This window comes from Phoxinus phoxinus, assembly GCF_949152265.1.
Source record: "Phoxinus phoxinus genome assembly, chromosome: 15".
In the NCBI taxonomy this organism is placed as follows: Eukaryota; Metazoa; Chordata; class Actinopteri; order Cypriniformes; family Leuciscidae; genus Phoxinus; species Phoxinus phoxinus.
The window spans coordinates 34,409,672-34,425,303 of NC_136890.1; the positions used below are offsets into that span (position 1 = coordinate 34,409,672).

A 15,632-nucleotide genomic window follows, 5' to 3' on the forward strand; every position below is an offset into this window, starting at 1 on the left:
TAAGTGCACACTGATGGCCTAAGCGCGCGCGAACTCATCCGGGAGTGTTGAGTTTTCACTTATTCCCAGTTTGTAAGCCTTCTATCTTGACACACGACTCGCTTCATTGCTCAGGCCAATCAAAGGCATACGTTGAGCCGTACAGCCAATCACACGCGTTTCTGCTGAGTTTAAAAATGCAACGTCCAATCGAAGGCGGTTAGATTAGTTTCCGGGGAAGAGATCCGGTGTAAACAGATCAGATGGACGTGGTTGTGTAAAAGAGATAAAAACGATATAAATACTGTTGGTTTTATCACACAAACCGCTTGTTTCGTGTCTTAGGCCATCAGTGTGCACTTACGATGGGGAATTGTGTAATGTGGACTTTTCTCTGCATGCTTTTGGAGACAGTGCCTATAGACCTGCATTATATGACTGACAGACAAGAACGGCTTGACCTAAAAATATCAACATTGAAACTACTGCGGAGACAAAGACACCGACATCTTGATGCACTTCAGGTAAGATAAAACACACCAACATTTCATTTCAAAGTCAACTATCCCTTTAATGAATGATGATCAATACATGTATTACAGTGTTATTAATCTTTGTAAACATTACTCAATAAAAATACAGCTGTCAGCTCAGGTCAGGGTTATTATTGTTAACTAAAACCAAAACCATAAACACTTTTTTTTTTTTTTTTTAACCTTCTACATCAAGGTGTTATTACACATTCATAACCAGCTCAGATTCTGATGGATTATCACACACACTAAGTGTACTTTTACACGACAACGATGTGCTTAAAATGGAGACGTTTTCCGTTGAGTTGTCCGCGTACACCATTGTTAAACGACACCGTAATTTAAAATAAATGATTGAATGATAAACAAAAGAAAAAGACTCTGTACTTCATCCAAAATAAAGTCTTTATGAAGCGAAAATTAAAAAAAATGTTTTACATTGACACATGTAAATGACGTCTTTAACCCACACATCGCTGTTGTGTTCCCAGGACTACGAGGGCGAGAGGAACCCTCAGAACGTGAAGAAGAGCATGCAGACCTCTAAAGCAGGGCTGGACGGCAACATGAACAAGAAGAAGAAGAAGAAGAAGGCCGTCATCATGGACGAGGGGCCGAGTGAGTCTCTGGCGTCTCTGAAGTGTGTGTGCAACTCTCAGAGAGTGATGGGTCGGTCATGAACGATTCGTTCATTTTGAATGAATCTTTAATATGACTCGGGACTACTGAGTTGTCTCAGAGAGTGATTCGTTCATTTTGAATGAATCTTTAATATGACTCGGGACTACTGAGTTGTCTCAGAGAGTGATTCGTTCATTTTGTGTTGACTGTAAGTAAGTACTGTGTATGCGCAACATCCTATAAGTTCTGTACTTTGAAACAGAAATGATTAGTTCACCTCGCGAGTCTTCGGGTCTTTCGTTCTTTTATCACGTGATGAACAAATGACTCGAACCCGAAGTCGATAGACTCGAAACGTGAACTAATCAATTCTGTATCTGGTACTATATAGACTGCATAGCTCAGTTCATGAGGATGTCACGGGATGAACAACGGCTTCGGGAGGTGAGCTAAACTAAGACTGCAAAGATAAATTCATAACTGACCCAGATCAATTATTTAGGCCTAATCGTTTCTGTTTCTCATAATTTGGCCTTTTCCTTGCATTGCAACATAAAACATTTTAAATACATTCGGTTGAAATGAACGAAATGACTCGAAAAAAAAGATTCAAAGATCCGACTACAACTACAGGGCGTAGAGTTGTGCAGGAATGCTGGGGACATGTCCCGACCAATATTCAGCGATACTTAATTGTCCTTAGCAATCATTTTGATAAATATATATTATATATATATTTGAAAATAACGTTTTCATATTACGGTTTATTACAGTCCCTAGGACACATTTCTCAATCCTCAGGTCACGTGTTCTTCACTCTTCACACAGTGAGCACAACAGAAGTGTGTGTGGGATAAACTGTGGATCATCTATCATTGCTTTGGCACAAAATGCATTCAGTGACGACATCTTTCATATTACAGTAATTATTTTCTCACTTCGACACGACAACCGCCACAACTCTGTGTGTGTACCGGCCGATCTGCACACGCTTACACACTGATCTCAGAACTGCTCAACTTAAGTTCAGAACAATAACATAATACACAACTGTATACGACAGCATTGTGCCACATTTCTACAGTAATATTGTAATGAAATATATCTAAAAATTAAATGGTATAAAAACAATTGGACCGACCGCAGCTGATCCTGTGTGTGTGTCTGATGGTGTGTGGACACGTGTGTGTATTACTCAGTGAAAAAAAAAAGACATATAATATATAAAGTATTGAAGCCTCTGCATCACGTCTGATTCATTAGTCACATATATTGCAGTGAATTGTAAACAGTGGAGATGTAGAAGAAAGAAAGCATGTACAGAGGAACACATTGTAAAGCTCCTGTTGTGAGTGATTTTAGGTCAGTGTTTTTGTGGGTGATAAAGTGTGTGTGTCGGCTGTGCTGGTGTTCTGGAAGTGTGTGTTGATCTGAGACATGTATGAAGTGATCTGGTAGTTTTAGTGTGTGTGTGTGTGTGAAACGAACTGCTGTGGCGAGCTGAACGCTGGTTAGGAGAACTGTGAGTTTTGAAAAAGTGTCTTAAGTATTGAGAAATGTGTCCTAGCGACTGTAAAAAGTCAGGAACTTTATTTATCTGATCTTTGTAGCTTTGCAGATCAATCTAAATCTCAGACGCGGTGTTGTTTCGACAGTGATCCCGTACCACTTCACGGTGTCGACGGGAGCGGATCGCGACGCCAGCACCAGCAGTCGGGTCTACGTGATCATCCTGGGACCCAACGATCTGGAGACGGAGCGGCTCTGGCTGGACCTGCCCGACGGGAAGAAGTGCTTCGCCAGCGGAGGCATGGAGCATTTCATGAGCTACGGACTCGACGTGGGCGAGATCAAGAGAGTCGAGGTGACCGTAGCGTCATTATGATGATCTTTATTGTGTCTAAAGCCCTATTTACACGGGATTAGTATTATCTGGGGACCTCGTGTGATTTAGAAATGACCCCGCGACATCTGAATTTCGTGTGGCGCATTCGCACGGGATAAGCGAAGCCTGTGATTTTACTCAAATTTACTGACTTTTCTCCCGGAACCCGGATATAAAAATAATACAAATGTATAAAAATATAAAAATGTAGTTTATACCCATATTATATTTATTTTAGCCCAGTGGAAATCTGTTTTCAGTGGGCGACTAGATGGTTTTTTTGCGTATGAGGGTCTGGTTAGATCGATAAAAAAAATAAAAAAACATTTCCCCAGGTTAAAATCTAAGAGCTCAAGGTTTAGGTTTGATTTATTTGTAACATTAAACTCGATTTATGATTTGAAACCCCCTGGCTTGATTGTGCATTATTTTTGATAGGCTATTGTTTGGAAATGTCTTGTCGTTATAGGTCGAGATATACGCATGATATATCATAAACAGAAGAATGTTACTTCACGCATGCTGATGCTGTTATATGTCATCCATCTAATCTTTCTTTTCGTCTTCGCTCTTCTGGTGGTTTTCAGCTTTCTCTTTTTTCTGCAGATTGTATATGGTGTCGGTGTGCGATACGACCCAGTGCCCAAAACACTGTCAAAACACTCCAGCGCAGCTTCCATTCTTCGCGAACGATTAATAAAAAGGCCGATTCGCACGGGACTAATATGATCACAGAACGTCGGTGTTCGGCGAAATATGGTCGGTCATTTGCGGGGGAATTATTAGGTTACAATTTACAGACATGACCGATTCGCACGGGATCAAGATCACAGACAACCTCCGCAATTATTACAAATGACTAGCGGTCCCTAGATAATACTAATCCCGTGCGAATAGGGCTTAAGAGTCTCTTCTGGAAAAAATTCATCAATTATGAAACAAATTCTGTTCAATAACAGGGTCAATGTTGCAAAATTCATCAATTATGAAACAAATTCTGTTCAATAACAGGGTCAATGTTGCAAAATTCATCAATTATGAAACAAATTCAATTCTGTTCAATAACAGGGTCAATGTTGCAAAATTCATCAATTATGAAACAAATTCTGTTCAATAACAGGGTCAATGTTGCAAAATTCATCAATTATGAAACAAATTCTGTTCAATAACAGGGTCAATGTTGCAAAATTCATCAATTATGAAACAAATTCTGTTCAATAACAGGGTCAATGCTGTAAAATTCATCAATTATGAAACAAATTCAATTCTGTTCAATAACAGGGTCAATGTTGCAAAATTCATCAATTATGAAACAAATTCAGTTCTGTTCAATAACAGGGTCAATGTTGCAAAATTCATCAATTATGAAACAAATTCTGTTCAATAACAGAGTCAATCTTGCAAAATTCATTAATTTCTGTAAATAAACCCCAAACATCATCTCGTGATCATGGCTGCAGAAGTTCATCAAATGCTGTAGAAGAGTGTGTTTGAATGATTTACATCGTGAGCAAATAAAGGAGATCTCTCTGTGTTCCCGTTTCCAGCTGGGACACAACGGAGCGACTCCGGAAAGCTGCTGGCTGGTGGACGAGCTCTCGGTGGCCGTTCCCACTAAAGGGATTCAGTACAACTTTCTGTGCAAGTGCTGGCTGGCCAAAGACCGAGGAGACGGCCTGACGACCAGAGTCTTCAACATACTGGACGCCACGACCATCAGCATCATCCGAAAGGTTCAGGCGCCCGTCAAGTGTGTGTGTGTGTGTGTGTGAGACTCTCACAGTCTCAGGAGTGACGACCGCATTTAAGTATAGAAGTTTAAATGATCGTTCTGGAAATCGGGATGATTGACAGCGCTGTAACCATAGCAACGTCCTGGCATGCTGTGCTTTTGCCATGTGCTATTTCTGATTCTACAGCGTCTAAACATTCTGCAATTTTAATCTTGTTTCCGCCCCAGAATAAAACATTTTAGAAGATAATTGCAACTTTATCTCATAATTGCGAGTTCATATCTGCTAATTCTGACTTTATAACACAATAGGGAGATATAAAGTCAGATTTGTGAGATATTAAGTCAGATTTTTGAGATAAAAAAAGTCACAATTGCGTGTTTTAAAGTCAGAATTGTGTGACTCTGAAATTGTATCGTTATGAGCCAAGTCCAAAACACATAATAATACAATCAAGTTTATAGAGTTATTTAGAGCATTTTAATTTATTTTGGCTTATTATGGGATTGTTCTTTTTTTCTTTTTTTTGTAGCAAGATCTGGCAACACAATTATTATCATTAATTAAAAATAAAACTATTTAAAACATTTCTGTTCATTGAATAAAAGCTGAAATAACATAAACTTTAATATTATATATTTATCAAATATTTATATTTTAAGTTGAAGCTCTAAAATTTGTAACTGGAAATAAATAAATAAATGAAACTAAACCGGAAAAAAAAAAAGCACAAAATTAAATGACAAAAAATGTAATTCAAATTAACATGAAAAGTAAAAATATAAAAATAAAAGCTATTTCAAAATATGAATAAAACAAAAATTAAAATATTTGAACATGCAATATATCAAAAGAAAGAACAACAACAAAACAACAACAAAAACATTATTCTTGCTTCATGCATTCTTCCGATCAACACTTGAATGTGGTTTCATAAAAAAAACATTTAGAACAAAAAGCTGAGAAGATTGTATTTTTGTCCAAGATTTTGTCCGGATGGGATTCAGAACGATGATCAAACACAGATGGAGTAGATCAACATTGCCTTCAGAAACATTCAGTAACGTAGTTTTGATTATTTTACATGCTCCTATCGCTCGTGTTTTGATCCGGATATTCAAGACTCTTTCAGAAGATGCGTAACAGCGCCACCTACTGTATAACAGTGAAAACAGGGATCGCCGGAACATTCCGTCAGTGGCAGGGAAAGAGTTAACAGCTGGCGTTCAGATCCGCTCCGTAAACAATGCATTTCATTTTTGTAAAATTGTCATTTTTCTGGAGTTGATTCGCTTGTAGAATGTGGTCGTCACTCGTGTGTGTGTGTGTGTGTGTGTCTCGTCTCATGTTCTCGCTGTTGTTCAGGTGGTTTATGAAGTGACTGTCGTCACGGGTGACACTCAGAACGCAGGAACAGACACCAACATCTTCATAACTGTGTTCGGGGCCAATGGGACCACGGAGGAGATGCTGCTTATGAAAAATGAGGACAGGTACACATTCATCATCATCCAGAGTATTTGTTCTCACACACACGAAACACACTGGAGAAACACAAAAACCACAAGTTATTTCTACAGCACTTTATACAACACAGGTTGATTCAAAGCAGCTTTAACAGGAAAAAAATTATCAATTATGAAACAAATTCAACAATAAAGCAGCTTATTCAAATAATTCAGTTTAATTCAGTTAAATGTTGATTCAATTCAGTTCAATAAAATGTTAAAAAATTCATCAATTATGAAAAATTCAATTCAGTTTAAAAATAGTGTAAATGTTGCAAAGTTCATCAATTATGAAAAATTCAATTCTGTTCAATAACTGGTTCAATGTTGCCAAATTAATCAATTATGAAACCAATTCAATTTAGTTCGATAACAGTGTCAATGTTGCAAAATTAATCAATTATGAAAAATTCTGTTCAATAACAGGTTCAATGTTGCAAAATTCATACATTATGAAAAATTCAATTCAGTTTAAAAATAGTGTAAATGTTGAAAAGTTCATAAATTTATGAAACAAATTCAATTCAGTTTAATAACAGTGTGAATGTTGCAAAATTTGTCAATTATGAAACCAATTTAGTTCAATAACAGTGTCAATGTTGCAAAATTTAATAAATTATGAGAAAAAATCAGTTCAATAACAGTGTAAATGTTGCAAAGTTCATCAATTATGAAAAATGTTTTGTTCTCATCTGATAGTGTCAGTGCATTAAATTGATGATATTACTGAATGTTAATTGTCGTTCTAAACACTTGTTTTGCAAGCTCTTTAATTGTCTTTTTAAACACATGTGTGTTTGTCGTAGGTTTGAAAGAGGACAGGACGACACATTTAACCTGGAGATCGATGACATCGCGCCGCTGAAAAAGCTTCGAGTCCGCATCGACGGGACAGGGAGTCGTCCTGATTGGTTCCTGGACAAGGTCAGTCTGTGATTTGAGTCTGGGTTAATCCCTATACATTTGAAAACGGCGTTTTCGTTTAAAAGCGCTCTCCGTCCACACTAGCGTTTTCAAAACACTAAATTCCCCGTTACTGCGCATGTGTAAAGCCTCACAGAAACTCACTGAGATGATACAGGCGGAAAAATAAATAATAAAGTTATCACACTATTCTTCTGACAGGATCATTTTATTTAGCCGAATATCTCTGCATTCACTGACGGTCCAGGTCGCTCTCACTCGCTGTTATATGTTTGGTGTAAAACACAACATCTCTCATGTTTCACCGCAGGACAGCAGATGTGAGCGACGCATAGTTGTCCACAGAGCTCAACTGCACGCACGCTGGAAGAAGTAGTAAATTAATGAGTGTAAACGATCTTTGCCGTTGTTGTAAAAAGAATTTAAGAATTCGCGGAGTATTTACAAGCACAAATAGCATTTTTGAGAGAAATACAAAAGGTGTATGTATATACGAACAAGTTCTCCGTTTAGATCTCGACAATAAAGCAAATAAATCTTCTGGCATTTGTCGGCACGGTCTCAACTTTATAACACGGTTGCAACGCGACTCGACTGATTTTAACAAATGTAAAGACGCTGAAAGAGAGCCGGCTGGAGAAGCGTGTTCATCTGAGGCTGAAGAAGAGATCGTGAGCGCATCCCTTCCACTGGTGTTCATTGCGTCCCGTCCTCTTAGCCACCATCGGAGCCAGCTGATAAATCAAACTTTTGCCGAATCCCGTAGGAAGGACAGCAAACACATCTTTCCGATCGACAAATGGCTGCAGTCGTCTTCATCTTTGTGGAAAACCAGTTCAGCCCAAGCGCTCTTTGATGACGTGGTGATTACGTAACCGCAGATCATCTGTCCATCATCGATCAAAGCCCGCCCTGGCAATTTGATTGGCTCGGCCTTCTGGGAGCCGAGCATAATTACTCCTCAACGGATCGAGTCCAGACCGAACTTCCCGACCAAAACATGTTGTGAGATGGGGTTCGGGCTGGCACCCAGGCTAGCTATACACATCAATATCTATACAATATGCGTCACATGACTAAACTTACGTCATCGTTTTCAAATACCTTTGGTTTCACAGTCCACACTACAACATGAAAACGGCGTTTTCAAATGTATCTTTGGAGAGCGTTTTCAAAAAGCTTAGTTTTCATTAATAAAAGTGGCCCAAATCTGTGAGTCTTTTTAATCAGGTTATCACGTTAATCACAACAAGGGGAATGAAACTCATTAAAGAGTTAGTTCAGCTGAACATGTAAACTCTGTCAGTAATGACTCTCCTCATGTTGTTCCCCGTCAGACTCTCCTTCATCTTCGGGACACAAATGAAGATATAAGTGATTAAATCTGAGAGTGTCTCACTCCTCCAGAGGCTTCTGTTGTGATTGAAACTTGCCAGTCCAGAAAGTTAGTAAAGACAATGTTTAAAATAGTCCGAGTGACGACAGCGGCTCAACCTTCAGTTTATCAAGCGGCCAGAATACTTTTAGTGCGACTTTATTCAACTCTTGATGTTCTTCTGTGTGTGTCTCTGAGTGAGTTCTGTAGTGTAACAGCGCAGCGCTTCTGGGGTGTACGTCAGAACGGAGGCTCACGATTGGCCAGCATCACACACATGACCAGTGTCGGCCAATTGTGAGCCTCCGTTCTGACGTACAACTCAGAAGTCTTACGGGGTTGAACAACATGAGGGAGAGGAATTACATTTTTGGTGAATTTTTCTATATTTTTGGCCTGTAATCCTTCTGCTTCCTGTCACATGACCCAGATGATCATGAGAAACCTGACCACGGAGGAGCTGTATGTTTTCACGTACGAGGAATGGCTCTCCAAGACCAAAGGACCCAAGAGGACGAAGGTGTGTGAACTTCCAGCCGTGGTGGACGACGAGGAGATGGTGGAGAAAACCACGTACATCATTCAGGTTAAAACCAGTGACCTTACTGGTAGGTGGAGTTCACACGACGCGAGTGGTTGCTGAGCTGGTTTCCCTCACAGAATTAAAAAAATTAACTTTTTACTCACATTTTATACTGACTTTTGGAAAGGACTGACTGGTTGCTAGGGCTGCCCTCAACTAAAGATTTTTCTAATCGACTAGTAGTCATTCATTTAAGCCATTGGTCGACTAATCGCACGTTTATATTAATAATCCATAAATCATAATAAAAATACAGAGCCTAATCAGCACTCAAATGCACACGTAAAGCCTCAGCGCATATGAATATATATAATGATAATATCAACGTAAAAAAAACAGGATGAGACCAGTGGTGTAGTCTAGTTTTTTGTAGTGAGTATACTGTGACCCCCCGCCTAACCCGTCTCGTACTAACCCGTCTCATACTAACCCGTCTCGTACTAACCCGTCTCATACTAACCCGTCTCGTACTAACCCGTCTCATACTAACCCGTCTCATACTAACCCGTCTCGTACTAACCCGTCTCATACTAACCCGTCTCGTACTAACCCGTCTCATCACCCCATAAGCACCACCACACTCACTAATGCATACTGTAGCAACGACATGTAATTGAGAGCATTATGAGACTAAGTGTTATCAACATGTCAATTTATTATAAGCAACGCAAGACTTTAACAGCCAATGACATTTACAGCTGAGGAGACTGGACTGATTTTCTACTGTTTAGTGTTAATCACCATTTAACTCAGCCAGTTAAGAGCTACATTTAGCCTTAGATGTTATATGAATATGGTCCCTGAAGCACAGGTTTTATCAGCTGACAATAATAATAATAATAAGAAAAAACATCATAGGCACAAATACAAATTTACTTTTAGAAATGGTGTTTTTGAAAGAAATGGTGTTATTGTTTTGGCAAGTTTACTGTTTAAATTAAAACATGAAAATTTGAAAAATATTCCTTTTTAAAATAAGTTTTAATTGATTTCATTATTATTATTATTATTATTTTACAGTACATTTTACTGTGCAATTTCTTTCATAATTTCTTTGAGTTTATAACAAACTTTTATTTTGACAGGTTGTCGTAAAGACATTACAGTTTCTGTGTGTGTATGATACGAATGAATGACGATAGTTTTATCAAATGAAATGGTGAAATTCTCATGAAGTGACTCTCAGCTCTGTGATGAAGTTCACATGTGTAGCCTACATCATGTCCTCAGCTACAGTGAAGCTCTGAAAACACCACGAGCGCGAAGTCACGCGCGCTTCAGTGTGTGTGTGTGTGTGTCTGTGTGTGTGTGTGTGTGTGTGTGTGTGTGTAGTAGAGCACACCTTGAGCGCTCATTCCCAGAGACGTGTTGAACAACTACAGTCTCTTTGAGAATTTAATATTCACAGACACTAGTCGAGATTTGATTAATTGTACAGCCCTACTTTTGATTTATTCATTCAAAAAACGACCAAATTCCGTGACGTTCTGCTTTATACAGTTGTGAGTGGATTCCGCGATTTGATCTGTGTCCACTGCAAACACAGACGCGGTGAATTTATGAATGAAAGTGTGAAAGTTCTGTCTCAAAACGAAGTTGTTACGTATCCTCACGCTTTTTTTAGTGGGTATACGGAAATACTTGGCATGTCCTAGTGGGTATACGGCGTATACCTGCGTATCACGTAGACTACACTCCTGAGTGAGACCATCTAAACATTTTAATAATTTATTGATAATATTTTCTGTGTTTTTGGCTGCAGAGATTAAGTTGACGATGCTGACTTGCATCTCCGCATGGACGCCTATATGCACGTTTCATACCGATTACATAATCTGAGAATATTGATTTTCCATTTGAATCCGGTCATTCAAATGTAGACATTTCAAGCTTTCTTCAGATATATATCTCATGTCTGTGAGGCGAGTATACGCTGAGTTGCGGTTCATTATTGTGGACAGTAAGTAGACAGTTTTACAGTTTGCATTACTCTTATCTGTATGACCAAACATGACGGAGTATTTTAAGTTAAATGCAGTGATGTGTAGTAAGAGCTCTCCACACAAACACTTGAATATGCCCTAATAATAGCGCACATTTATCTAGGTTATCATTAGAGCGACTTAAAGAGTCTACTTATATGTTTAAAGTGATTTGCCATATTTGAGGTCGATGGATGACAGGCGAACGTTTGGATTTCCCGCCGTTAACGATCAGGTTTCCCGAAAGCATCGTTAGCCAACTATGATCGCAAGTTCTGTCGTTATCAGCAGTTCAGCGAGTGTGTGTTTCCCGAAACCATCCATCGCAGAGTTGTGTGTGTGTGAGTGATCTCGACCTGTGGTTAGAAGAAGAGTTTCATGTTTGCATGACATGTGGACTCAATAAATCCTGATATTGAGCTAAATAAGCTGGCATTCAGTGCAATCTGTATCTTTTATTTAGAATACATACAAATGTAATTTACATCTTTTAGTTTGTGAAGAGATTTAAAGCGTAGTGTTTGAAGAGTGTGTGTGTGTGTGTGTGAACGAGATCTAGTGTGTAAGAACGAATCTATGATTGAATCTGGAATAAAGCAAAATAACTGAGAAATATTCTTCAGATGTCATGTCTGTAATTTATATCAAAACATCTCGCATTAACTCGATCTCAAACAGATTCATTAACAGTGGTTATTACTCTATACCTGCGTGACATCATTAACCAGAGGTGAGACCAAGTCATTGTTTTGCAAGTCACAAGTAAGTCTTGAGTCTTTGCATTCAAGTCCCAAGTCAAGTCTCGAGTCAAGACAGGCAAGTCCAAGTCAAGTTGCAAGTCCTCGAGTTTAAGCTTCAAGTCTTAAACAAGTCATTAGTGCTTTTAGCACAAACTAGTGTCTCAGTGATAATTACTGTAGTAAATTAAATGTATACTAATTTATCTTGTCATGATTCTGCCATCATGTCTTTGTTTTTCCTGGTCTTGTGGCAGGATCATGGCAGACCCATGTTTTATGTGCAAACACATGGCCTTGTTGGGCCATGTGCTTGTGTTGTCTCGTCTTCTAGCCCCGCCCTCCTTGTTATCCTCGTTTTGTCATTATTGCTTTACCTGTGTCACCTGTTATGTTATCATTAGTCTCGTCATTATTGCTTTACCTGTGTCACCTGTTATGTTATCATTAGTCTCGTCATTATTGCTTTACCTGTGTCACCTGTTTTGTTATCATTAGTCTCCCTATTTTATCCCCTTGTGTTTGCTGTCCTGTGTCGGTTCATTGTTAATCCATGTCAAACCTTTGTCTGTGAGTATCTTGTCAAGAGCTGTTGTCCTGTTGTGCTATTGCCTGTATTAGTTGTTTGTTTTCTTGTAGTTATCTGTTACTGTCTCAGTCTAGTTAGTCTACATAGTCCTGTCTTGTTTTGCCCCCTCGTGGGTTTTGTTTTCTCTGTTTTGTCAACAATAAATTGTGTTCGTGCATTCTGTCTGCGATTGGGTTCGTTCCACCTTCATCCACATAACATATCTCAGGAAGGCTTTTTTGCAATGCATATTTAAAATTAAAATTAAAAGTAACTGTTCATTGGGGAAATGTATTGTGATTTCCTACACATTAAGTTAAAATATTGAGTCCCTGGGTAAATTATTTTGTTAAGGCGACCGTAATTGTAGAACATTTCCTTTTTCCATCAAGCGTCACGTGACACTTTTTAGGGCTACGTGCCTGTCATATTTACAAAACGTAAATCCATCCATTTCTCCCGAAAGACATGACAGTGAGTGGCTGGTGAACAGGAAGAAGACTTTATAGTTACCTATAGGCTAAAATATGCGTTTTATGTGGGGGGGGGGAAACATGTCTCTCAATTATATTTGAAAGGTTTATTATTTCCGTTTACTTAGACATTAGTGTTTTTACTTACTTATTTTGTATAAATGGCTCGCTAGTACTTGTGTATTTAAATGCCTGAAACAAAAAACAACATTATTTGGTTGAAAGCTGTCTGAACGTGTAATAAATGACAACTGACAAGCGCTGTGATCATGCGTCAATGAGACAGTGCTATACTACAGCGATTACAACTCTGATCTGTGCTTTTAGAAGGGAGGTCAAGTCTTTCCAAGTCACAGGGCTCAAGTCCGAGTCAAGTCGCGAGTCATTGTTGTCAAAGTCTAAGTCGAGTCGCAAGTCATCAAATTTGGGACTCGAGTCCAAGTCATGTGACTCAAGTCCACAATCCTGGGAAACACACCCTGTTCGTTTTTCTGCGACTAACAAACTAATAAAGTCTTAGTTGACCAAGCCTCTTCTAGTCGACTGGCGGTTAATCGCCTATAGGGGGCAGTCCTACTGCTTGCTAAACTTGCTTCCCTCACAGAATTAAATCAATTAAAAAGACAATTGCAACTTTTTATCTCACAATTCTGACATTTTTCTTGTGTTTTTGCAGCCGCTGGTACCGACGCCAACGTGTTTCTGATCGTGTTCGGGGAAAACGGCGACACGGGAACACTCGCACTGAAGGAGTGCAGCAACAGGAACAAGTTCGAGCGCAAACAAGTGGACGTCTTCCGGTTCCTGGACGTCCTGAGCCTGGGCGAGCTGTCGAAGGTTCGAGTCTGGCACGATAACAAGGGCCCGGCGCCCGGATGGCACCTGGAGTTCATCGACGTGAAGGACGAGCTCCTCGATCAGACCTTCCGCTTCCCGTGCGACCGATGGCTGGCCAAGAGCGAGGACGACGGCCAGATCATGAGGGAACTGGCATGTGCCAACAATGATATTCTGGACCTCAGTGAAAAGACCAGTAAGAGAGAGAGAGTGTGTTTCAGACGTTTCTCACGGCAATTCCTACGAGTTTTACCAGGTGGCTAATTCGTAGGGCTGTAAACGATTAATCGAATCCAAAATAAAAGTTTGTGTTTACATAATATGTGTGTGTATTGTGTATAATTATTTTGTATATATAAATACACACACATGCATGTATATATTTAAGAAAAATGTGTTATTTATATATAAAATAGTTCTATTTATATATATTATAAATCATATAAAAATATATATGCAGTATATAAATGCAAATATTTCTAATATGTGTGTATTTATATATACAAAATAATTATACACAATACACACACATATATTATGTAAACACAAACTTTTATTTAGGATTCGATTACAGCCCTACTAATTTGACCACTTCATACGACCTTACTCGTACGATTTTTCCGAATCGTACATATTTTACGAGTTGCCGAATTCGTATGAATTTGTACGAATGACCTACCCCTGACCCCGCCCCCAAACCTGCCCGTCACATGGGTTTAGACAAATCGTACGAATTGGTCGTCAGATAGCGTTGTTGTAACCCTTGTGTTCAGAGGTGGACAAAGTACACAACTTCATTTCTCGAGTGAATGTACAGATTCTACTGGTCAATATTACTCCGTTACAAGTACAAGATGTAAAGACAGATGTTTACTTGAGTAACAGCACAGAAGCACTCGATTTTAAAAGTACTTAACGGGATAGTTCACTTTAAAATGAAAACTCTGTCATCATATACTCACCCTAAAGTTATTCCAAACCTGTATGAGTTTCTTTCTTCTGCTGAACACAAAGGAAGATATTTAGAAGAATGTCAGTAACCAGACAGTTAACTGCTCCCAGTGACTTCCATAGTAGGGGAAAAAAATACTATGGAAGTCAATGGGACCAGTTAACTGTTTTCGTTACTGACATTCTTCTAAATATCTTCCTTTGTGTTCATCAGAAGAAAGAAACTCATACAGGTTTGGAATAACTTCAGGGTGAGTATATGATGACAGAGTTTTCATTTTAAAGTGAACTATCCCGTTAAGCATCAAAAGTAAAAAGTAAAAGTCAATGCATTGTTTTATTATAGTTGCATTGTTGTATGTAAACACCGGCCAGTTATTAGTATCTGTGCAATTAAGAGCTTTGAGAATATTATAAAACCTATAGAAATTAAACAACTGAATTGACAAAAAAAGACATAATCCATATGTCATAAAGCCATAACCATCTTCATATTCTTTATTTAACATATTTATTTATAAATCGTAAACTTCACGACATGTGACCCTAAGAGTGATCACTGATTGGCTGTCTGTCACCTGCAAAAAAAAAAAAAAAGAGTAAAAAGTAGAATATTTGTCTTTTCTAATGTAGTGAAGTTTCCAGAAGAGATACGTGCTGCTCAGACTGTGTACTTCAGCGCAGTCCTCCAGTGAATGTGTGTTGTTGCTGTCCACCTCTGCTTGTGTTATTATTCTGTGCGTATGAATCTTTCCAGAGTACGAGATCGAGATCACGACAGCCGGTTCTGATGACGCCGAGACCAAGGAGAACGCCTGGATCGTTCTGGAGGGGAAGAAAGGACGATCCAAAGAGTTTATGATGGAGAACTCAAAGAAGAAGAAGTTTTTGCGGTATGTTTACAGGCACAGGCATTTTAGCCAATGATATATTCAAGTCAGCT

At 38.8% G+C, this 15,632-nt stretch overlaps 1 protein-coding gene across 2 annotated transcripts in view; it reads left to right on the forward strand.

The window, feature by feature from the left end:
• Window positions 1–15,632, forward strand: part of loxhd1b (lipoxygenase homology PLAT domains 1b) — an 81,758-nt gene that overhangs the window by 60,809 nt on the left and 5,317 nt on the right. For both annotated transcript variants that reach the window (XM_079636574.1, XM_079636575.1), the window contains 8 exons: window positions 1,004–1,130; window positions 2,789–2,997; window positions 4,566–4,751; window positions 6,117–6,244; window positions 7,066–7,183; window positions 8,989–9,166; window positions 13,578–13,934; window positions 15,447–15,582. In XM_079636574.1, coding sequence (XP_079492700.1) covers window positions 1,004–1,130; window positions 2,789–2,997; window positions 4,566–4,751; window positions 6,117–6,244; window positions 7,066–7,183; window positions 8,989–9,166; window positions 13,578–13,934; window positions 15,447–15,582 — 1,439 coding nt within the window. The remainder of the gene's footprint in view (window positions 1–1,003; window positions 1,131–2,788; window positions 2,998–4,565; window positions 4,752–6,116; window positions 6,245–7,065; window positions 7,184–8,988; window positions 9,167–13,577; window positions 13,935–15,446; window positions 15,583–15,632) is intronic.